This window comes from Anastrepha ludens, chromosome 6 (genome assembly GCF_028408465.1).
Source record: "Anastrepha ludens isolate Willacy chromosome 6, idAnaLude1.1, whole genome shotgun sequence".
NCBI classification, from domain to species: Eukaryota; Metazoa; Arthropoda; class Insecta; order Diptera; family Tephritidae; genus Anastrepha; species Anastrepha ludens.
Window position 1 is genome coordinate 126,107,333 of NC_071502.1, and position 24,940 is coordinate 126,132,272.

General features: G+C 38.9%; 1 protein-coding gene and 1 long non-coding RNA gene across 6 annotated transcripts in view; both read right to left on the reverse strand.

The window, feature by feature from the left end:
• Window positions 1–261: 261 nt before the first annotated feature.
• On the reverse strand, window positions 262–9,313 carry LOC128868335 (protein enabled). Of its 5 annotated transcripts, none has more exons than XM_054110315.1 (9): window positions 7,862–9,313; window positions 3,967–4,288; window positions 3,631–3,884; window positions 2,674–2,905; window positions 1,583–2,203; window positions 1,356–1,514; window positions 1,090–1,278; window positions 900–1,020; window positions 262–811 (listed from the first exon to the last, which is right to left on the reverse strand). In XM_054110315.1, the coding sequence occupies exons 1-9, from the start codon at window positions 9,031–9,033 to the stop codon at window positions 783–785; spliced, it is 3,099 nt and encodes a 1,032-aa protein (XP_053966290.1). In that variant the 5' UTR covers window positions 9,034–9,313; the 3' UTR covers window positions 262–782. The 5 variants fall into 5 exon arrangements, with proteins under 5 accessions (XP_053966290.1, XP_053966293.1, XP_053966291.1 ...); XM_054110318.1 differs by having other exon boundaries at window positions 900–1,017; window positions 7,862–9,310; XM_054110316.1 differs by having other exon boundaries at window positions 1,583–2,134; window positions 2,674–2,917; window positions 7,862–9,309.
• Window positions 9,314–10,899: 1,586 nt separating this feature from the next.
• The window catches only part of LOC128868336 (uncharacterized), a 56,423-nt gene continuing 42,382 nt past the window's right edge, over window positions 10,900–24,940 (reverse strand). Inside the window, exon 4 of the long non-coding RNA XR_008455096.1 lies at window positions 10,900–10,917. This is a non-coding gene — a long non-coding RNA (uncharacterized LOC128868336). The remainder of the gene's footprint in view (window positions 10,918–24,940) is intronic.

Here is a 24,940-nt window from a genome sequence, read left to right on the forward strand (position 1 = left end):
TACTTCTTATCTAATACGAAAAAAAATTATAAATTTATGCTCGAAGAGTTAACTTCGAAAGATATTTTCGAAATTAGAAACGTTTGCCTGTATCCACCTGCGCAGCGCGATGGTAACTTGAACAATGGCAATCCATTCCCATTGAAAATGTGTATTCCTTCTTTATATTTTCGGAATATATTTTATGCAATTGGTATTTTTTTCGTTCAAAGCGAAAAATATCTGACATGCATTTTGTTCGTATAGAAAAATGCCTGTGTGCGCATATGTATGTAAATTAACGCATGAGAACACCGTGGACTTTTAGCAAGTGTGTTTTAGGGGTTTATTTTCACTGTTATTTTTTAACTACTACAATAAATTTGTATCATTTAAAATTTTTCAATACATATTCAGTTCATTGTTTATTCGTTTTTAGTTGTGTTTTCAATGCCATTGTTGTCGGATTTATGATCGCTAGATTATTATATACTATAATGGTAATTCCCAAAATTTCATAACTTGCGTAGCAAGTTTTTTTTTATTATTATTTTCTTTTTGTTGCATGTTTATGGAAGTATTTAGCTTCCATTTAAATGTTCGTATTTAATATGTAAAAAAGAATGTTAGTTGCATTTTTATATCTGCAGTTTGTAGATAAATTAAAACAAATAGGTCGCCGAGGGATTTTAACACCATCCACCTATTTTGTAACCTTACTACTCCGTTTTATCACCGACAAATATTTTTTTGATCACCGTTCGGCGGCTACTAACGCTGCTCGTACCAGACTGTTGCTGCTCTTATCTTCTATTGAATTCGGATTTTATAACTGCAAGTATTATCAAGGGTCATTTCATAACCACAGTTGTCAAAAATAAAAAACACAATTTCAGTAAAACCCATAGTTAATAGCTCACCTTCTATAATTTCTTGTTTGACCTTTTGAATCTCAGAGCGTATCTCTTTCAGTATATCAGCCTTTAGTGTGTCTAGCTCAGTGCTTGATAATGCCAATGACAGCCCATCACCATTAACCTGCTATACAACAAATAGTATATCATATATAAATGCAACAACATTTTGACATTATCTTGTCATATTACTGACCTTAAGTATCGTCTCCTCGCTGGCGCTGCCAAAACGTTTGCGCATCGGCCGCGGAGATTCGCTACCACTGTTCGATGTATTGTTTGAAGCAGCATTGCAGTTCGTGTTCGATGACGAGGAACCCAGCTTGTGTGGCAATGTGTTAGACTTCTCCCACGGACGCTGCTTTACTTCCGGCTCAGCTTCGGGCTAAGAGTATACCGAAGAGAGAGGTTTTCATTTACAATCTATGCCTTTCTCACTTTGGGAACTACTTGACGACTTACCTCTTTCTTCTCAGCCTGTGCGCGCCGTCGTGCCAATGTTTTAGCCATTTCATCCATCATGGAAGCCATACCTGTCGAGCTGCGGCCGATTGTGCCATAATTACCGCTGCCACCGCTCGAGGTGCTGCTTCCGCTGTTCTCTGTGGGTGCCGCCGAGGGCTGGTAGTGAATGAAGAATAGCGCATATATTGCATATCACAATCAATTTGGAATTAAACTCAATTTACCTTATTCTTCTTCAGCTTCGCCTGCTGCAACTGAGCCGCCAGCGAGCCCATGAGATCGGCTTGTGGATCTTCCTTTTTGGATGGTATCGCGCCTCCCGCTGGTGGCGGTGGAGGTGGTGGGGGCGCCGCAGCTGTTGCCGGCGGTGGAGGAGGCGCAGCAGGCGCTTGTGGTGCGCTACGATTTATAGTTGCCGGTGGTGGCATTGGTGCTGGAGGTACACCACCACTCATTAATGGAGGAACTGGAGCACTAGCGCCCCCAAACGGTGGTGGCGGAGGCGGTGGAGGTGCAGCAGCTCCCCCACCATTCTGCATAACTCCACTTGGGGATGGTTGTTGTTGTTGCTGATGCTGCATCTGAATCGGTTGGCCACCATATACGGCACTATTTGAGTTAACGGATGTGGGCAGCGCTGGCTGCGATTGCGATGAAGAAACATAGATTGGTCCGCCGACGCCGCTGCCGCCACCTCCACCACCAACACCATTCTGATGCGGTGGGGGCATCGGTGGCTGAGGCGCGCTCGGTATACATTGTGGCGGCGGCTGTTGCTGTTGTGAATATTGATGCAGATTAAGGTTCGGATTAGAATTAGATAACATAAAGTGGCTGGGCTGGTACTGTGATGACGATTGATGTTGTGGTTGGTTGCAATGGTTGGTGGTAGTAGTTGGTGTGATAAGAATGATGTTGGAGGCGAGCAGGTTGGATTTGGAAGGCAGAAACGCGTATACAAATCAGGCAATGAAGATAGACGGACGGGCGGACAGGCAGCAGGATTTTATTGGTTGGATGTTTACAATTTTTTTTTGTTGTACATGATCGTTTTTTTTTGCGTTCGAAAGCCAATTTTAAAACATTTTCAAAGTTGTGTGAAATAACCGAATTTAGAACCAGAGTTACAACAGAATATGTATATAAATAAAGCACACAAAAATGAGATGAAAAAAAGAGAAAATTAAGAAATAAGCAATCGAGCGTATGAGAAAGTTTCGCTAGAAAACATACCCAAATATATAAATATGCATATATCTACTATGTACATTATCTGAATTCTCAGCGGTTGCTTGTCCTTGATGGAAAATATTACCTGTGCTTGAGGCGGATAGCCGGTATTTACCAGCTGTTGTGCAGAATAGACGGCATGTGGAGCCTGTGGAGCTTGTTGCATCTGCTGTGGTGCGTGGTACTGTGGCTGGCCCGGAGCGGGCGGTATCTGTGCCTGTTGCTGCAATCCGTTCGACTGCCCCGCCTGCCCATATGTCGGCTGCGCCTGTTGCTGTGGTATTGTCATCTGCTGCGGTTGTGGAGCCGCTGGAGCGCTAAGGGAATTTCTTTAGTGGTGAAATGGATTTTTTCGGATAGGCGAATTCGATAAAGGAGGAATTTTTATTTTTGTGATGAGATGTGAATTGAGGATTTGAAAAAGTAATAAATGGAGGGTTAAATTGTGAAAGTTAGTAAGTAACGAATTGTATGTGGAATGAAGAGTATTTATAGCAGAAAAGAGTGCATTTTGATGCAAATACAAAAAAGGAAAATTCGTTAGTGAAAAAGTGGACGGTGTGGAATAAAAATAGAACAAACATAAAAAATACAAGAAAAGTGTAAATAAAATATATTCAAAATTTAAATTCAAGAAGTATAACTGAAGCAAAAAATAATTAAGAACAACATTATTTGGGCGGCTACATCATCAATGCGTATTTCAGACCATTTGTAAATGAGATATGATTTTTCAATTTGGATGCAGCCCTAATATATTCTACGAGACAACTTCGGAAGTAGGCTTTAAAATTTTTGTCACAAGTATGGAAATTGTATGTTTCAAAATTAAATCATTTAATGGTAGTTTCTTTGCATTTTTTGTTTTTTTGTATTGAACAATTATGCGCATATATAAATATGTATAGACAAATTCAATGCCCCAGACCAGATGTCTTATATACGTATATTTATAAGTAGTAAATTTTTATAGGAAATCATTACGGTGCCATAATTTTTTACGCCTCAACATGCATCTGGGCATATACATACGAGTATTTACCTGCTGGTGCGATGATGTCCCTGCGGGGTCGGTGGGCTCTGTGGTATGTTGTTTTGATTGGTCTGTGAAGTTGGCGTTTGTGCAGATGGTGTCATTTGTCCAGTAATTTGCTGTTGCTGTCGCAAAATCGCCGCATCCTCGCTAGTCATCGTACGATAGCCCATATCCTCCTCATAACCATTCCCATTTATAGGTTGACCGCCCATACCCATAGCGCCCATGACGGGATTGTTACCCACCCGGCCGCTGAGCACCTACAATATAAAAATAAATTCATAAATTTTTATGTACATACAAATATTACACTAATATGGCAACTCAATCGAAATTACTCACATCCAAAGCGTGCACCATTGCTCGGGCAAATGCTTCCGCATCATTTTGTGAGGAAAAGTTCAAACCATATACAAATTTCGAATCACGCCATTGATGAAATGTGGGCGTGGCTTGATTGTACTTGAGCCCCTTCAGTATGGAACAATTGATCACCACTTCGTGATCCTGAAGTTTGCGGCCAACAATGCGAAATGTGTTGTTCTGTTGATGGTGATAGATCTGCACTTTACTAAGACCAGATGAGGTGCCTGACGGTAACCACCGTTTCTGGTTATCATCATATACCATAACGGAGGCGCGGGCGCCAATAATACTTTGTTCACTGCAATAAATATAAGAATAAGAAAACAGAAATGAGATATGTGAGACATTTTTATATTATAATATAAAAAAGTAAATCAAATGTCAACAACTGGAATCAGATTAACAGGAAATGGCGTAAAGTGCTAAGCTCGTTTCCTCATACTCGACAGCTACGTACATTCTTTCATAAGTATGTGCATCAGGAACTCAAAACGAATGTAGCAATGGCAGAAAAAAGTGAAACGTAACACCTGATACATTGGATGCAGTATTAGCACATACAAACAAACATTTCCGTGGCATTGTGTGTGACGCTCAGCTAGCATTCTTTCTCACAATTGGCCACAGTGGCACAGCAGCATCGCATAACGAATGCAGTGAATCATTTCTAATGAAATCAAGAACAAATTCAAGTCATTGAGAAAACACAAGCATCGTTTCTTTGGCAGCAATAGAAAAATACAAATAAGTAAACGGAAGGTCAAACTCGAGTGCGGAAATTCTTCAGCAAATTTATCAGTGAATCATTATTATTGGCGAAGGCGATCTACTAAAATTAATCAGTTACAACTTTTCAGACCTCATCATAAATAGAATCGAGCGTAAGTAATCAAAGGTCTTCCTTCAATATGCCCTTAGGTCCTAGAATTTTCTGATCCTTCTTTGTCAAAAAAAGGATTCTTTAATTTACTAAATTTAGTATTATTTTTGTATTCTCCTCAAAATGTTATACTCTAGGTTATCGTGAGGTCGAAGTGCAAACTTCACATCAAATCAATCTATAGTTTTATACAGTGAGAACTTTTGTAGGCAGCGAAGAGAATAATGCATATTATGGCAAAAAGGAAATTCAAATAGGACTAAAGGTTTGCAAGCAAAAAGCAATGTATTAAGAATAAAACAACAATTTGGCAAAAATGAAATACAATAAAAGTAAAACGCTTATCTTTGCAGCAGTTTACACTTACTCAAACCAGCAAAAAACAAATCGGCAGAACAATGACTTAATGGATAAACGTGTGTGTTTACTCAAGTCCATGTCGGTGCTTATATGGGCCGACATAAATGATACGCGGCTAGTCGCGGCTAGCAAACATGCGCGCTACACAATACAAAAGAGTTGATTGTACGACGCACAACGGAAAGGAGGCCATTGTTTTGCAGGTACCAAAGTACGAATTGAAAAAGAGGACAACATAAATCAACGAAATAAGTTACAAATTATCAAAACAAAAACTGAGAAACGTAGAATTCTATGCGTACTTCGGAGGGCTTTGGCTGACGAAAACTAGATTTAAAGCAAACTGTTGTAATGCGAAGTTGACAGGGTAAAACATAGAAGCATTCAACACTTTTAATTGCATGTCAAGTCATCGATAAAAATCCAACTTTTGAAGGTTGAAAATTTTTACTGCTTGCAGTAATTACTTGTAGCGAATCTCAGCAGTCCACCTAACCGACTGCACCGCAGCTTGCCGAAATGAAAAAACTGCAATTGGCAAAAGCAAACATCAACAGAAGGCGGTCGAGTTGATGTGTTGTTGACCAAAAAACAGTAAGAAAAAAAGGTAAAAGCAAAGTCGCAACAAAATTAAAACGAATAAAAAATCATACTAAAGTGCAAAGCATACACGACAGAAAGGCAGGTAAAGGCTAAAGAACCAAACCAGTCGCATGTGACTTGGGGAGGGACATATGGCATAATAGTTCCAGTAGTGGCTGAATTAAGTCAAACCAGTTGAGTGCCAAGTTTGACGGTTATGCTGTAGCCGATTATGTGTTTCTCATTTTCTGCTGACGCTGACAACAACAAATGATGACAATGACGCCGATAACAAAAATTTATTAGGAGTTTTTATGTACCAACATAATTCGGTATTACGCTTAATGAAAGTGAACTTCTTGCTGGGCTGGTCGAGTTATAGTTGCACGTAAAGACATGATAGTACATATTATATTTTCACCAAGCATTTGAGCTAAAAGTGAAAATTTGTAAACTAAATTATGTATGTATGTATGTATGAGGCAAGGAGGCGTTGAGCTTTGAAAATTATATTTGCATGTTTACGCGCTAAATTGGAAAATTACAAGTGAAATTTAAAGGGTACTCGAGCGTTTCAAATATTTAGTTTCCAACTTTAATTGGCTAGAGTTCAAGCAAAATACAATACATACCAACATACATGGGAGTAAATAATATTACCATAGTAAATATCAAAAAACGCAAAGTTTTGGGTTTCTGCACACAAATCATGTGCTTATTGGAGTTTGCTGTTGTTATAAGCGTTGCGTTGAATTCGGATTGGAAACTTAATTAAACATAATTGAACGAAACTTGGGCGTTGTGCTTCCAATTCGAGCAAATCAAGGCCATGCGCATTCGATACAGACTGGAAAATACTTTGGATCTTCTTAAGCATTATTTCGTAGCGCACTAGCGGCTCTCGCTAAACACTAAAAAGTAGAAAATATCAAAAAACTTAGGCGTAAATATATATCGCAAATAAAATCGTCCGAACGGGCGCAGATTAAAGTTTGTATGCTTTAATGTTTTATGTTGGCCAGGCCAATGCTGTGTGCTCCATAAAAAATCCCAGCCGCTGCTGATGCTGCCAAAGTGTGATGCATACATAGCGCACATATTGAGGGCATGACTCACGAGGATATGTTATTGAACTCTCCACGGGCAAGTGTACGAGTATAAGTAGAATGCAATAAGAAAAAGGAAGTAAGTAAATGAAAATAAGAAATTAAATTCTGTGATGACACGTACGAGTATAAGAAAAGAAATTACAGTAGTGAGAACTGACAAGTGAGAAGTAGGAAGAAATGAACGAAATCCAACTCTCGTAGGGGCTATAACTGGTCAATAAACTCTTTCTGAAAACCTCTGCTTGAACTTACGGCTGGGCAACATAAATTCAATTTTAAATTTTATGATATCGATTATAGGGATCTTAGGGACAACAACTGTTGTTTTCTGAAGAAGTGCAGGATTGATTATATTATACATTCAAACCTGCACATATTGAACGCGTTACTCTCCTCACTTTCAAGTCTCTCGAGTTTTTTACAATGCGACGCAAAACATACAACTTAATACATGTATCGAAATCATTAAATTGCGAGCCAATAACTATGCAGTAACTCTTCAAGGATATCAATAAACATTTTACACATACCAAATCTTCAATTTCAACCAGCGAAAGTTTTGGTCACACAATCTGCTTATCGTAATATTTGAAAATTTTACCCGCAGAATATTTAGCAACAGTGAATTAGAGAATTCTGTCTCGTATTACTTGCAGCAGTTACGAGTATATACAAGGTGGCACAAAATAATCTTCAATTTTGTTTTTAAATAACATTTTTACTAATATAAATAAAGAAAATGATTTAGAATGGAAATGGAATGGAAATCTGCATTTTGACCTTTACGCATTCCATTTCTTGCTTGTCGGTTTATTTACCGCAGCTCTCTAATTCACAAATACCTAATATGATTGGCACACGATGCCATTTGCAAAAATCGTGTCTTCCGATAGGGTGATTAATTTTGTGCCACCTTGTATGTGTCGTCTATTCTACGTACACATTTCCAGCATCGCCTGTTGTTGACCAATTACTAATTAAATCCGCTTTGACCAAATTATGACGCGTTGGTTGAGGGTGATATTGTTCATTATGACTTTGTTGTAGTTGTTGCATCCTATATTGATGCAATTGTTGCAATCCGACACTGTTATCGTCGCCATCATTGCCTCCCTCTGACCTGTCGTTCTTCATGCGAATTGATGGCATCGAGTGCGTGTGTTGCAATTTACGTAAATTATTGAACGACAGCGAGGAAGAAAGCGGCGACGCGGATGCGTCGCTGGGAGGCGACGAACCCAGCAGTCTAGTACTTGTCGCTGCTTCAACAATAGGCAAAGCACCAAAGCCGGCAGTTTTACCCTTGTCGGCTGCCACAAAATCAGTATGATCATCGTCATCCAAAATATGACCATCATTGCCACCAGCAGCAAAGGTTGAGCGTAAGGAACGACGGGGATGGCAATTGTAGTCGTAGTCTAGTGAACGCGCGCCGCCGTTGACATTTACATTGTTGATCATTTGTGGTGCTTCATAGATAGGCGAAGTTGAAGTTGTTATTGGTGTTGTCGATGCATCAGGCATTGCCTTTGTTGTAGCCATGGGAAGCTGCAATACTAGTTTATTATGCTCATAGTATGAAACGGCCGAGGCGGATGTTGTTGCTGCGGCTACGGCTGCCACTGCTGCTGAATTGGATGGGCTCAGCAATTTATGCTGCTGATGACGATGAAAATACGGGTGGCGATGATCAAGCATATTAAGCTGTTGCAGTTCCTGTATGGAGTAATAGTAGTGCGCATCGTCTGGCTGAAAGTGACAAACGATGGAGGGGTTGCTCGCGGATAGCGACGGTCCAGAGGAGGATGTGCGCGACGGTGGTAGTGGGAAAAATGATTCATCATCATTATTGACAACTGCGGCGTTCGGAGCAGGCGGCAGTGCACCGGCAATGGTAGACCTTTTATGTAATTTGCGCATTGTTGTTGTGCTCATATCCATATCAACAGGATGTTGTTGCTGTTGCTGTGTGGGACTGCTTTGATAAGCAAGTATAATTGGACCATGTTGCGGTTGGCTTATGTATATGCCACCATCGGGGACATCCTGGCTGGCATGTTTGTGACTGGGCTTTTTACTTTTGAATGATGCTTTTGCATAGAGCTTTTTCATTTTTCACAATTATAATTTTTAGAGCATTTACAACAAATTCAATATTTTTTTATTACAATTTTGTGTTTTTTTTTTTTGCTTTTTTTTGTGGAACTCAGGAAGTAATTTTAAAAGAGCACCTAGTTTACCTAGCTTTTAAATAGTAGTAATGAGGAGTAACTGTATTCTCTGTTAGTTCGTTATTTACTTTTTACTGCGTGTTCATAACTTTTTCTCTGTATTCGCTGTACTTAAGTAAAAAAATATTAAACGTGCATATTATTTTTTCTTATTCCACAGCAATCGAAAGCACAATAAAAATCCAGTAAACGCTAACGCGAATTGGTGAAGAAAAAAAAACAAATCACTCGCACTCATCCACATCTACATAGATCAAAACACATTCTCTATGCTGAACTCGATTGCCAAAATTTCGCAATCGACTAGCTAAATAGACAATCGCCCGGTGGACAGCCAACAAGTCTCCAAAATATAGCAAATATCTTGCACTTCACAGCTATAAATTAACAACAGAACTCGCCCGCCAAACGCGATCACAACAAGACTTGATCAACAACTAAAACTCAAGCATGGATGTGGAATGTGTATTAATGGAAAGACTCGAAGCTAAGATTCAGACTGCGGTGGTAGAGCTAAAATCTGTATAAAAGCCAGCCGGCTGCCATCTAGCCAACGCCAACTGCTCGCTATGCCGATCAATTGACTCTCGAGAAATATTTTGGTATGCGGTTTGCGAGCGCGATAAAGTTCTGGAGAGGCAGTGAATGCAATGAGATACCTCAATGGATACGTACTTACATCCACATACACACGCACACATACACAACTGATTATTGGTATATCTTTCAGTTACTGACTATAATCATATTTAATGTTTTTGCCTTCCGCATAAAATAGTAAGTGTAAATATGAAGAAAATGTATTTGACAAAGCAAAGCGGCCAACTTGAAGGTGGTAGCGGAGGACGTGAACAGAATGAGGAACCATCAACCAGCAGAGAACATTACCGAAGAGAGCAAATAATTTACAGAGTCATAATTACTGAGCTCCCACCTCTGATTGTCTATTTCTATTCACTAACCGACCATTGCACCGCCGACTGCTAGAGCGCTGCTTGAGCTAGCCAAACAGATAGACAGCGATCAATAGAAGTCAATAAAAAATATTCATTTAACCATCACTGCCATCAAAAGGCGAAGTGCTCAGATAGAGAAACATAAAAATATGAAGAAATAAAAGTCATTACAAATAAGAGAATCGTTAGTGGTGCGAAACAATTTCTAGTCTCCGGCGCGCTGAAAGATATGGTATGTGTACTTGAAGCAATTGAAGGTATACCAGCAGCAGATATGCCCGTAGGTGTATACAAGTATGATACATATGTGTGTGCGGATGAGTTTGTAAATAAAAGTTATGGCAAGTACGTGTATATCTGGGCTGTTTGTGGCAGCATGTATGTATGTTGCAGATTTTATTCATTAAAGCAAATTGATATCATATGGAGAAAAGAAAACTGTACGGATAAACGAATATAAATGAAACCAAATTATGGGGCAATTAAAAAACGTGCGCGCATGCGTTTTCCACCAAAGGCTGATTACTAAGATACGAGTCAATACTGCGCCCTCAAGAAGCTAAACAAAAAAACCAAACAGGGAGCCACAAGAAATTATTAAATAGTGGATAAATAAATTCTTAAGCGCAACGGTGCATACTTTGTTTGGCACTAATTATGAATCAGTTGTTCGTGGATAGGCCAGTTGCCTTTTCTAGTGTCTTCCGTCTTGATTTTTGGGTCAAAGTAAAGTGATTTTAATTAGTTCCTCCCATTACGTAGTACTGAAAAGCTTCGTGTACATAAATAAGAATGGCTTTCTCGTTTATCTGTAAAAAAAATAAGAACCGAAAATTCAAAAATAAAAATCGACGGAATTAATTACTTATGGGTATTAAGTGTGCGCTATAGTTGCTTTTCAGCGCAATAGGATAAGCGCCTGAGGATAAGTGTCGTTCCAAATACAACATTTAGCTTACTCTCAAACCACTCAGCCACAATACTCTGATCACTTGGCATGAAATCGCTCAAATAGCCACAAGTGTTAAGAATAATTTAAAATTAGGAAAAATTTGAATTTGTAATTAATATTGAAAATATGTATTTACATATATGTATATTTTTATCAGTTCTCCAAAATTTGTTTTATGTACATAAAGGTAAACCATTAATGTTGATGACAAGAAAAACCATTAAAAAAATTTTACTGGGCGAAAATTATTTTAAAAACGTTAGAATATAATTTAACGTTTGCAATTACAATTCGAACACTGTATATTATGTATTTTTTATGAACTTAATTTTATTTTTTAGCTTTATCAAACTTGAAACCCCAGTCGGAACCTCTAAATCGATCGCCTTAAAATTATAACCATCCTAGTATACATATGAATTTAGATTTCAATGTCTCAAATTAAAAGTTTACGCAAAAGCTCATTGTGAATTCCTTTTATTTAAAGAGGCTAAACGTTGGCAGGCTTGAAAATTTTAAATATACCTCCATAATTGTAGGAATATTCGTTTGTTTAATTCAAAATCTCTGATTATTTCTCGGATTATTTACGAAAAGAATTATAACTAAATGAACCATGTAATATTTTGCTTTTTACTCAATTCGTATATGTGCGTGTGCGTTTTTTGTTTTTTTAACATACAGTCATGCATTTCGACTGGTTGGGTGACTAACTTCGACACTTCGATTTGGTTTGAAGTTTATCAACTTGGCACATTTTTTTTGTTTTAATGAAATATTTTCGTAACCTCTAGTACATACATATTACGAGTACTTGGCGGTTCAACAAGGAAAGCACAAACGTTGCTGTAGACATATATTATATTTTTATTTATCGCTTGACGCGACCGTGGTCAGCTTTTAAAGCATTGCAACCTACGAGTGAGCAAAGCAAATATCCCAAAGTATGCAAGGTTCGATTCTGCTTATCGTTGTTTCAAGTGAACAGGCATTTTTGCAATATTTTTGCATGGAAAACGCCGTAGTGCTGTTAAGCGATATCTTGGCATTTCTATGTCTGATGCATTGGACTTTCGAGGCATACAATAAGTAGAAAAGAATGAACATTTAGTTATACTTATATACAATTATAAATATACAGTGGCTCACAGAAGTATTGTGCATAATAGCGCGTATGTACAAATTTAAGATTTTGTATGTACTAAGTATCCGAAAATAAAAATGATAATACTTACACGCATTATTGAGCACTGTCTTAGCAATTGGGCTACACATCATGCACAAAAATTGTACCGTTAGGTGCATATAACAAAAAACGTGCGTAGCAATGAAAATGTGTGCTCACAAAAGTATTTTGCTTATTGTTTATAGATACCGTTACTGGACGCAGTTCAGTTACTTTTTCTGTTTTCGCTGAAGTTGTGGCTACAGGTGCGTATTATAATCAATTTTATTTGTAATTGAGTTCATTTCGTTTGTAATTGTGGTACTGTGCATATCGGAAATGCCAAAGGGTAAAGAACTAACTACAGCTGAAAAAACAATTATTTTACATCTCCATAATGAAAGAAAATCTACGAAATATATTTGCAATATGTTTAGTCATTGCCGCCAAACGATAGAAAATGTAATAAAACGGTGTAAAGAACGCGGTAATTTAGAAAATTTAACCCGTTTTGGTCGACCAAAGTTGCTAACTGAGAGAGAAGAACGCCAAATATTGAAAGAAAATCGCAAAAACCCACATTTATCAGCCCCAAAAATCAATGACAAAATAAAAGCAACCTTTCAGATTGAAGTATCCGATGAGACAGTGCGCAGAGCCCTCAGAAGCAACAATATTCACGGTCGTGCAGCAAGGAAAAAACCACTGATTTCACAAGTCAATAAAGTAAAGCGGCTTTTATTCGCCAACACCTATAAAACCAAAAGTTTTGAGTTTTGGAAAACCGTCATATTTAGTGATGAAAGCAAATACAACATTTTTGGTCCGGACGGACGTCGTATGGTATGGCAGAAGCCAAATGAAGAGCTGCGATTAAAAAATGTTAAATCCACTGTTAAGCACGGTGGAGGTTCCGTCATGGTGTGGGGTTGTATGTCGGCCCAAGGAGTCGGAAAGCTGGTGTTTATGGATGGAACGATGGATAAACATCTTTATTTGTCTATTCTCAAAGACAACTTACATTCCAGTGCAGAAAAAATGGGAATGTCGTCTAACCACTTTTTGTTTCAACACGACAACGACCCCAAGCATACAGCTCATGATGTCAAAATGTGGATACTTTTTAATACAAAACATTTGCCAACACCTCCCCAAAGTCCCGATATCAACCCCATAGAAAATCTGTGGGCCTATCTCGAAGAAAGAGTGCGAGAACACAAAATTTCGTCAAAAAGTGACCTTAAAGATGTTTTACTCCAAGAATGGGAAAAAATACCTCTTGACTTTTGTCGCAAGTTAATAGAATCTATGCCAAGGCGCTTGGAAGCAGTTTCCAAAAATAATGGTTATCATACGAAATATTGAATTAATAGAAATTAGTATATTTGTACACCACCTAGTCAAAAGCAAAATACTTTTGTGAGCAATGAATTCTATTTTATTTTACTTTTTTTACGTTTACATTGGAACATATTTTTCTTTTAAAGTTTTAATACATTGTTTATGTAGATATAAGGTTTATGTTTAAGAATTTATGAAATAATTAACAAATGAATTTAAAAAATATACAGGAATTGAAGCGTGAACTTATTTGTCTTCTCATGCAAAATACTTTTGTGAGTCACTGTATGTATGTATGCATGTGTATAGTTATGTCAGCGATGAGTGTCTCTAAACTCGATTTTTTCATTCATCTTTGTGAGGCTACACGAAAATTTAAAAAATTAACAATACTCATTCATTTGGCTTATTAAATAAATCAAAGTTAATTAAAATTAAAAATCAACAGGATATCGCCGCTAGCAGACAAAAAGCCGAGGCATCCTTGATCAAGAATGAAACTTTAACAAATGAAATAGTCAAAGGCGGAAGACATAAAACACAAAACTCCCTCAGACCATACAGACCTCAGCGAAAGGGATTTAAGGCAAAAATGTAACACAATTCAGAAGTTTTGCGTCCTAATGCGTTTGATAGGAAATGGCCAACATGGCATCAACAAAAAACACCAAAAAGTCCAACAAATGGGGAAAACCCCGAAATTATACATTCATACATACAAAATAGGTTAATGTGTATACGATTACATTATATGGTATATTGCTCGCCGACGGCAGACGAATAGACACTAACGACGTGCTACTTTGGCGCCAATGATGTGGCGGGTGTCCTGTCAGGACAGGATACTGAAAACAAGGCGTGTAAACTAAGATGGAAATGCGACGGAACAAACTAAATGGAAACAAGTGAGTAACAAAAACAAAAGTTGAATGACTGTTTGGCAGAGCAGGGCAGGACTACAAACGAAGGAAAACAGTAAACGGAATACGCATTTCACCAATCCAGCAACAACAATTTCGCATTGTTTATGATAGTAAATTTGCTTATGAGGTCGAGCGGCACTCCTGCGAATACTTCAGCGGAAATAGTCGAAAGAGGTAGATGAAGGGGTAAAGGAAGGGCAGTTTATGTATACAAATTTTAGAAGAGAGGGGGCATGTGGGCCCTGGAGTTCACATTAATAATTTGGAAATAAATAAATGGAGAACAAATTTGAATGGAGAAAAGAAGACGCGTATATTCATTAGTTTTGCCTCACGACAAATGCATATGTATATGTATATACAGTGGCGGTCAAAATAGTAGCATCGCGACGTACTGACAAATTTTGATTATTTATTTATTTTCTATTTATTTTTTTACACAAATACAACAAAAACCATATAACTCAAAGTTTTGAAGTTTGTATAAAAAAAAATATTTACAAATTTTCATCTGTTTAGGTAGGTTACAATGTTTAGAAAAATTCTACGTTTGCAGTTTTGTAGACCATCATATACATATTGTATATACTGTGAGCGTCAAAATAAAGTATACAAAGCATTTTGTTATAATATGGATTTTATTTCAGTCTTTTATAACAAAACAATATATTTTAATTTCATGTTTTTTAAATTAGTATTTGATTCCCTACTAATTACTAGAAAACAACAAAAAAAGAAATTACAACAACAAAAGTTGTAAGACAAAAACAAAATTTAGTGCATATTTTACGGGTCAAAATAAAGTGTACAGCGTACATCAGTAGCATTTTAGCGATGTTGTACGGTAAAAAATACCGTTATATTTGGTTGTTTACTTCCTTTTTCGATGCATTGAAACTTTTTTCATATTGTATTTTAATTGGTTGCGATGGGCAGAGTGAAAAGTTTTTGTCTACAGTAAATTAAATTCTATTATTTATTTTTTTAATAATGGGTAAACAAACTTCGACTGATGTTAGAGAACTGGTACTAAAGCTTCGCAATGAAGGTAAAACCTTTCGTGAAATTGGCTCTATTGTCAACAGAAGCCGTAATACTGTGAAAAAAATAGTTGACAAATAGAAAAAGTTCGGCAAAGAAGAAAATCGCCCAGGTGCAGGCCGTCCAAAAATTTTAAATGAGACTGAAGTAAGGTATATAGTGCGTGATGTGAAGAAAAATCCCTTTAAAAGTGCGGTCAAAATATTACAAGAAGTTTTAACTGCATCAGATACTAGCGTAAGTGCCAGTACAATACGTCGAGCGTTGCACGCAAATGGGTTACATGGTCGTGTTCCACGAAAAAAGCAGCTAATATCGACAGTTAATCAAAAAAAACGTCTTGATTATGCAAAAAAAATACGAAAATCGGGATGTTTGAACATTTGTGGGAGCACTTAGACCACCAAATCCGGAAAAGGACAATCACCAATATGGATATGCTGAGACTCGCTATAAAGGAAGAGTGCGATAAAATTTCATCTGACGTGACAAAAAAACTAGTTGAGTCGATGCCCCGAAGACTGTCTTCCAGACAAAATACTAAATCGATATCATTTTTGTAAAATATATCTCTGTACACTTTATTTTAACGCGTAAAATATGCACTAAATTTTGTTTTTGTCTTACAACTTTTGTTTTTGTAATTTCTTTTTTTGTTGTTTTCTAGTAATTAGTAGAGAATCAAATTCTAATTTAAAAAAACATGAAATTAAAATATATTGTTTTGTTATAAAAGACTAAAATAAAATCCATATTATAATAAAATGCTTTGTACACTTTATTTTGACGCTCACATAAAATATATATTAAGTTGCGTTATTGGTATCACAGAAACGATTATTTTCATTAAGTGTATGCGTGGCCACTAAAATAAGCCAAAAATATTAAACGTATGTAGCGAACGCTTTATTTAATAACTAATAATTAATATGAATTCCTCTCAAAGATCAGTCGGGCGCAGCATTGCACAGCTGAGAAGCAGAAGCTTTTTGTCAATCTTCCAAAACAAAAAACAATCGAACAATTTTATCGGTGAGTAACGTGGGCGGTCTAAAAAATGTGTTGCAAATGCCCTTAAGCCCAAAAAAATCAACAGAACGACATTGCGACCCCGACGACAGAAAACGGCTTTCACACTGATAATTTAATTATTACTCTTGCCAAAAGGCATTCTTTTAAGTCATCAAAGGCCATTGCAACTGAAGGTACCAACTTAGAGTCAGCGAGAACTGTACGGCATCGATTGTACAACATGAACCTACCGGGCAGAAAGCTCGTATAGCTCATCTGTATGTATGTAAAAATGGTAATATTATACATATGTATGTACTTTGGAGCGATGAAACAAAACTAAAATTATTTATTAATGATGTTGGGCGAAATGTCAAAAGTTCTGAAGGATAAGAGTTTTCACTGCGGTTCACAAAAAAACCAGTCAAGCACGGTAGTGGCAACATAATGATTTGAGGATGCTTCTCTTGGTATGGAGTAGGATCTATTCTCTCAAAACCAATAAATAAATGCTAAAATTTGCTGAGGAAATATGCCGCTTCGGTGGCTTTTTAGGCAAGATAATGGCCCAAAACACTCCTCAATGTATATATATTACATGAATGGTTTTTACAAATAATGTTAAAGTTATGGTTTGGCCAAGCCAGTCACCCAACCTAAGCTTCATTGAAAACCTTTAAGGATATTTAAAGAAGTGAGTCGGGAAGAAAACATGAGTAGAATTTATGGCAAAAAATCACAGAATTAAGGTAAGGTACTCTCACAGAAACCTGCCGTAGGATTATTAAGTCCAAGCCAAATCCCATACCAAAAGTCATTGACAATCCTGGTGGGCACAGTGGTTATTGATTATTTATATATTATATATAATTGGCGCGTACTCTCTTTTTGGATGTTTGGCTGAGCTCCTCCTCCTATTTGTAGTGTGCGTCTTGATGTTGTTCCACAAATGGAGGGACCAACAGTTTCAAGCCGACTCCGAACAGCAGATATTTTTACGAGGAGCTTTTTCATGGCAGAAATACACTCGGAGGTTTGCCATTGCCTGCCGAGGGGCGACCGCTATTAGAAAAATCTTTTTCTTAATTTTGGTGTTTCACCGAGATTCGAACCAACGTTCTCTCTGTGAATTCCGAATGGTAATCACGCATTGGATGGTTCCATGTGTAGAAGTCCACGCAAGTGGGGAAAGTTAATGATCCCCATTCACTTGGGAATGGCCAGGACGATTCTTCTGCATATGGTTCAAGCAGCTCACAACGGCCGGGATTACCCCACGTATCCTCTGGGTAGCTTCCGAACACCCGTTTGGGAGTGAGCTAACGTGAGAAGGCGAAACATTCCAGGATAGCTGGTTGTGCGTTGGGTTTGGGACCCGCCACTTAAAAATCCCCCCCAATGAAAAGTTTAAAAAAGCCACGGATGAGACCTCCCTATACTGATGACGACCACTGCAAACGAAATAAGGATTACGATTTGAGGGCATGCACCTGGAATGTCCGGTCCCTCAATTGGGAAGGTGCCTCTGCCCGGCTGGTTGATGTCCTCGTGAGAGTAAGGGCTGACATCACTGCCATTCAAGAGATGCGATGGACGGGACAAGGCAAGAAAAGAGTAGGACCTTGTGACATTTACTACAGCTGTCATGTAAAGGAGCGCAAATTCGGTGTTGGATTTGTTGTGAGAGAGAGACTTCGTCGCCAAGTACTGTCGTTCACTCCGGTGGACGAGCGTCTCGCAACAATCCGCAAAAAAGCCCGTTTTTTTCAACATATCGCTAATTTGCACCCACGCCCCGACGGAAGAGAAGGACGATGCGACCAAAGATTCCTTCTATGAGCGCTTGGAACGTTCCTATGAGCGCTGCCCCCGCCACGACATAAAAATCGTGCTTGGTGACTTCAACGCCAGGGCGGGCAAGGAGGGAATTTTTGGTCCCACAGTCGGAAAATTCAGCCTGCACAACGAAACATCCGGTAACGGATAGAGGCTGATCGACCTCGCCGGGGCCCGAAACATGGTATTCTGCAGCACCAGATTCCAGCATAAGAAGATTCCCCAAGCCACCTGGCTGTCTCCTGATCGACAAACACGAAACCAGATCGATCATGTTGTGATAGATGGAAGACACGACATGCACGAACAATGGAGCAACATTTATCGTTCTCTACGTACCGCCGCCGAAGAAGAAATCGGATTCCGGCGAGCCCGAAAAAACAATTGGTACGACGAGGAATGTCATGCTGCCGCAGAAAGAAAGGATGCCGCCTATAGAGCCACGCTGCGATCGGGCGCAACGCGAGCCATGTGGGATCGCTACAGAGAGCTGAAAAAGGAAGAGAGACTTATTATCCGACAGAAGAAACGAGAGGCCGAAATACGTGAGTGCGAGGAGTATGAGATGCTGGCCAATAGGAACAACGCCCGAAAATTCTACCAGAAAGTTCGGCGGCTTACAGGTTTCAAGACCGGGGCGTTTTCCTGCAAGAACAAAGTCGGCGATCTGGTGACTGACGTACAGAACAATATTAAATTATGGAGGGAACACTTCTCGAACCTATTAAACAGTGACAGCTGCGCATGTCACCGAGAATGTGAAGATTCCGGTATCCCAATCGTTGACGACGGAATTGTCGTTCCGCTACCCGATCATGACGAGGTGAGAATAGCAATAACGCGGCTAAAGAACAATAAAGCCGCGGGCGCCGACGGACTGCCGGCTGAGCTATTCAAACATGGCGGCGAGGAGCTGATAAGGTGCATGAATCAGCTCCTATGCAAAATATGGTCGGATGAAAGCATGCCTGCCGATTGGAATTTAAGTGTGCTCTGCCCAATCCATAAGAAGGGCGATCCTGCAATTTGTGCCAATTACCGCGGGATTAGTCTTCTAAATATCGCCTATAAGGTTCTAGCGAGCGTATTGTGTGAAAGGCTGAAGCCCACCGTCAACCAACTGATTGGACCTTATCAGTGTGGCTTCAGACCTGGAAAGTCTACCATCGACCAAATATTCACAATACGCCAAATCTTGGAAAAGACCCATGAAAGGTGAATCGACCATCTTTTCGCCGACTTCAAAGCTGCTTTCGACAGTACGGAAAGGAGTTACCTGTATGTCGCGATGTCTGAATTTGGTATCCCCGCAAAACTAATACGGCTATGTAAGATGACGTTGCTCAACACCAGCAGCGCCGTCAGAATTGTGAAGGACCTCTCCGAGCCGTTTGATACCAAACGAGGTTTCAGACAGGGTGACTCGCTGTCGTGTGACTTCTTTAACCTGATGTTGGAGAGCATCGTACGAGCCGCAGAACTGAATCGCTCAGGCACAATATTTTATAAGAGCGTACAATTGCTGGCGTATGCCGATGATATTGACATCATCGGCCTTAACAACCGCGCTGTTAGTTCTGCCTTCTCCAAGCTGGATAAAGAGGCAAAGCGAATGGGTCTGGTGGTGAACGAGGACAAAACGAAGTACCTCCTGTCATCAAACAAATAGTCGGCGCACTCGCGTATCGGCACCCACGTCACTGTAGACAGTTACAATTTCGAGGTTGTAAAATACTTCGTTTATTTAGGAACCAGCATTAACACCGATAACAATGTCAGTCTTGAAATCCAACGCAGATTCTCTCTTGCCAACAAGTGCTCCTTTGGACTAAGTAGGCAACTGAGCAGTACAGTCCTCTCTCGACGAACAAAACTAACACTCTACAAGGCTCTCATCATGCCCGTCCTAACGTATGGCGCAGAAGCTTGGACGATAACAACATACGATGAAGCGACGCTTGGAGTGTTTGAGAGAAAGATTCTGCGCAAGATTTTTGGACCTTTGCACGTTGGCAGCAGCGAATATCGCAGGCGATGGAACGATGAGCTGTATGAGCTTTACGACGACATAGACATAGCGCAACGAATAAAGATCCAGCGGCTACGCTGGCTGGGTCATGTTGTCCGAATGAATACAAACGCCCCGGCTCTGAAAGTATTCGATGCGGTACCAGCTGGTGGTAGCATAGAAAGAGGAAGGCCTCCTCCGCTTTGGAAAGATCAGGTGGAGAAGGACTTGGCTTCACTTGGTGTGTCCAACTGGCGCCGGTTAGCACCAGAAAGAAACGACTGGCGCGCTTTGTTAAACTCGGCCAAAATCGCCTAAGCGGTTATAGCGCCAATTAAGAAGAAGAAGAAGAATCACGCACCAACCCATTCGGCTACGGCGGCCGGTTATTGATTAAACTTCGATAATTTAAGCAGTACTTTTAATAAAATCACTAAGTTCTTTTACTATCGCTTCTATTTTCTCTTTCGTACCTATTCTTATGACCACATTAATATTTTCTTTTTATTCCTATTGTCACTAGTGTAAGTTTCAAAAGGTCCTTGAATTATTTATATTTGTTATATTAATCTATTAAATAAAAATCACATACAATTGAATATCTTTATTAAATAGTTAAAACTTTGCAATACAAATAAATGAAAAACTGGCAATACGTGGCGCTGCTTTTCTTTTCACTGCCACTATACGTATTATACAAGCAATGTTCAATAGAAAAATAGTTCCAGAACAAATGATGATATGTGCCTTAATATTAAGTAACACTTGGGGTTTCACTTAAATAAAGTGTTTAATAATGAAAACCATTGATTGAGAAGATCGCTTAAGCAATCGTAGTATCTGAACTATGAACTTCTAATGGAAATTGGAAATGGTGAACAGCTGAGGAAAATCTGGCCTGAATTGAATAATTAAAGTTGTTTTTAATGATACAAATTGGTAGGTAAAAAGGGTTTCTTAAAATGCATGACAAGCACAATTGAAGAATAAAAAATTAAATACGAGCTTATCTCGTGCGTTGTAAGCTTCCTACAAATGGAATTACTAGTCCCATGAGTCTATTTGACTGTGTAAATCAAATAACAGAAATCACTTTTTTTTTTAACCCGTTGCTCATCGGTATATATGTATATGTATACCTTCGGGTATATTTCTGGCATGAAAAAGTGTTTCAAGTAATAAAAACCAATTCAAAGACGGTATAAATTGTAAGTCCTTCAACTGATAGAACTTCAAGAAACTACATAGATTGAGGAGATTTGCCATTGTCTACCGAGGGGCGACCGCTCTTAGAAAAAACTTTTGTCTTCATTTTGGCGTTTCACGGAGATTCGAACATACGTTCTCTCCGAATTCCGAATAGTAGTTTCGCAGCAACTTATTTGGTTTTTCCAATTACTTTGGTTTTTCGCAACCTTAAACTGCTGTGAAATACTTGAACATTCGTTTTAATGTTTGCGATACAAATTTTAATATTAAAAATTGACAAAATACAAGTGTTGTCATTTATTCTACTTCAATATCAGCTGTTTATGGTTATGGCATGACAAATCGACACATGCTGTAATGTTGCAGCTTAGGTTGTGGTTAGGGCTATGGCGTTATGTCTACGGTACTTCTAATTGCAGCCTAACATAGGTATTTATATTTATCTCCGCGCAATGTGTATATTCTTGAGTGCGTGTTTGTGCCGGGCCTGTGCTGACAACCCCAGACTCAAGTGTACGGTTTGCATCAATTACCGCGTTAATCGCCAAGAAATCGTCACTCCAACGTTTGGGAACTCCAACAGCTATCTATCTCTATCTCACAGAAAACAATTTGCTAGAGGGCTAAGCCGCTGTTTTAGTATCGCTGATGAAGACGTTTTTGAGCGGTTAAGTAGAGCGCACCGAAGAGCGTGCCACTCTGCGTTGCTGTTTCCACTTTCGTACTTGCACCAACACTCCAGCTGAGGGGAGTGAGCACGTAATACTAGAGGAGTGGCAGTGGTGGAGTGGCACACCAACCAAGATGTCTCTAGCCGCTGCATACCACTCACTCACAGCACACACAATAAAAATTACACTGAATATACGAATGCACTTGTAGAGATACAAGTTTAAAGAATTCCCTAGTTAAGTAGAATTCTAACTATCACTAACTAACACAAGCATGCAGCTGCACACACACACTATATGTATGCAGAAGTACAATAAATACACAAAGTTACGGTAGCATGTATGTACATACAGATATGCATAGTTGCGCTACATGTCGAGCAGAAGAGTCGTTCAACGGCAATCTTTATGTTTTATAACATACCTCAAGGGGCTAAAAAGTGCAAACCAAAATAGGTTGCATAGCGTACTCCAGATGTTTAAACAAAAGCAAATACTATCGGCGTATATGTGGCCGAAGCAATATTTAGCAATGGCAGCGCCGGAATGCAGATCGCTAAGTGGAGTATAACCTGAAGCAGTCACGTTTGAAAATCCGAAATCGCCAAAAAGCTCTCCTACACGCGATTGTGCAAAATATTTTAACTTTGAATACGATTTTGAACATTGTATTGGAGTTATACAAGTTCTGCAGCTTCGTTTTAAATAATTGACACTTACTCATCGTGTTGGCACATATTTCCCATGATGCTGCAAGCGGCAGTTGATCCTGTGGCAGCAGCTTAGGCTCACTTTTTGGCTAACTCGCTTCAAAACGCGTTTCGACTGCGTTCGCGTCCTTCAACTGTGGTATCCTGCGGCAAATGAACACATTCAACGCGTGGCAAGCGATGTGTTGTACTACTCTTGCCGATTGCTTGACTTGAGCCACTCCATGCTTCACAAGCAGGCGATGAGAAGAAATATTTTGCATTTAATTTCACAAGGCATCATCACTGTCATCAGCACATCAACATTACACAGTGCCCACGTTCTTTAAATGTACATATGTGTTATATGTAATGGCTGTATGCTATGAGGGTTGGGAAAAGCCCACCGGACATACGACACACCCATGTTACGAGTTTACGTTTGTCACCGCAGTAGGCGTCCTTCGCGCCTTCTCTCATTGCTACCATTGTGCTATTTCCTGCCAGTTATGGAAAATGAGATAATGCAAACATCACCTACACCGCCAACAAACACACAGCCAGCAACATTAATTCAAGTCAAAACGAAGCCGCATGCCATAGTGCCATAATGTCACACTGCCACACTGAGCTAGCGCCCTAAGCCACCTACCCCACTCGCCGCTCTCCATTTGCCGTTTGCCCCAGTCGTTGTAAATACTCCACTCCTCAGGTTGCTGTGTTTTCAGCGAGTTTTAAGTGAATTAAGCAGTTTTGCGCTCATTCCGGAGTCACATTCGTATTCACGTTGAAAATTACTATATTTAAGTTTTCATATATACTCGAATAAGTAAATATGTATGTACGTATAACACCTGTGTACTTTCATACAAAATTATTCAGCGACATATGTATGAAAGCGCACATGCATTGGCAATGGTGCGTGTGTTGTGAAAAGCTTTTGCGGGCAGCACCAAATCATCAGATAATGATATTATGATGTTATTGCTAATATGCAAAGGAGACTTCAACAAACACAGTCAAAAACATTGAAAAACTTTGTGAGAGTAAAAGTGGGTGCGTTAGATGTGGTTGCCTCCGATAATCACAACAAAACAACTCACAGAAGTGCTGGCGTTTTGCTAAGGTATATCGCTCTTAAAATCCCCGCATCCTTTATCCAAGCCACCTACTCATTTTACCTCAATTATGCCACGTAGGGAAAAATGGGTCATTATTTATGTGTTTGTATTTGAGTATATGGTTTCAAACATAGTTCATCCGGAGCGTCCTTGAACACAAACAGCGGCAGCAACAACAAATGCAATTACAATCATTTCTCATTATATTTCCCGCTTTACCCTTTCCCTTTCAAACTTGTCGTAAATTGCCGCAATTGACTACAGAAAACTGATGGCAAATAATATACCAGTATAAGTGAGGCAACAAATAGCAATCAGTGGAACAAGTGCATATGTATGTATATGAATGGACGATCGTAAATTACAGACAATTACAAGCGGAATGAATTTCAGCTAGCAAGCATTTGTTATTAGGTACGTAGCAAAGCAGTTGGAAAAGCATTGTCTTAAAACTTTTGCGCATGTGATGAGCTTTTAAGAAATGTATGTTTGGTTTGTTTTAGTGAACAAGCTTGCAACTATAGGTGTTCATTCTATTTTTCTATATTTCCGGAATGGATAAAATCTCGACAAAGATCTCCTTTAACAATTGGATTCTGTTTTTTTTTTCAGATGATTCTGCAGACAGTTATGACATACACCTTTTGAGGCGCCTCTGGAGAATCGCCGGCACTCAATATTTTAGAAAATATTGTTGAAATGTTGCATTATTATATGACTGATTATTGACTGAATAAACGAACATTTTCTACATCACCAAAAAAAATCTTAAAAATATGCCTTTTTTCACCGAATTAACCTTGAATTCCTTATTTTTTTTCTTTGATTAATTTTTTTTTTTTGTATAAGAATAATTATTTTTTTA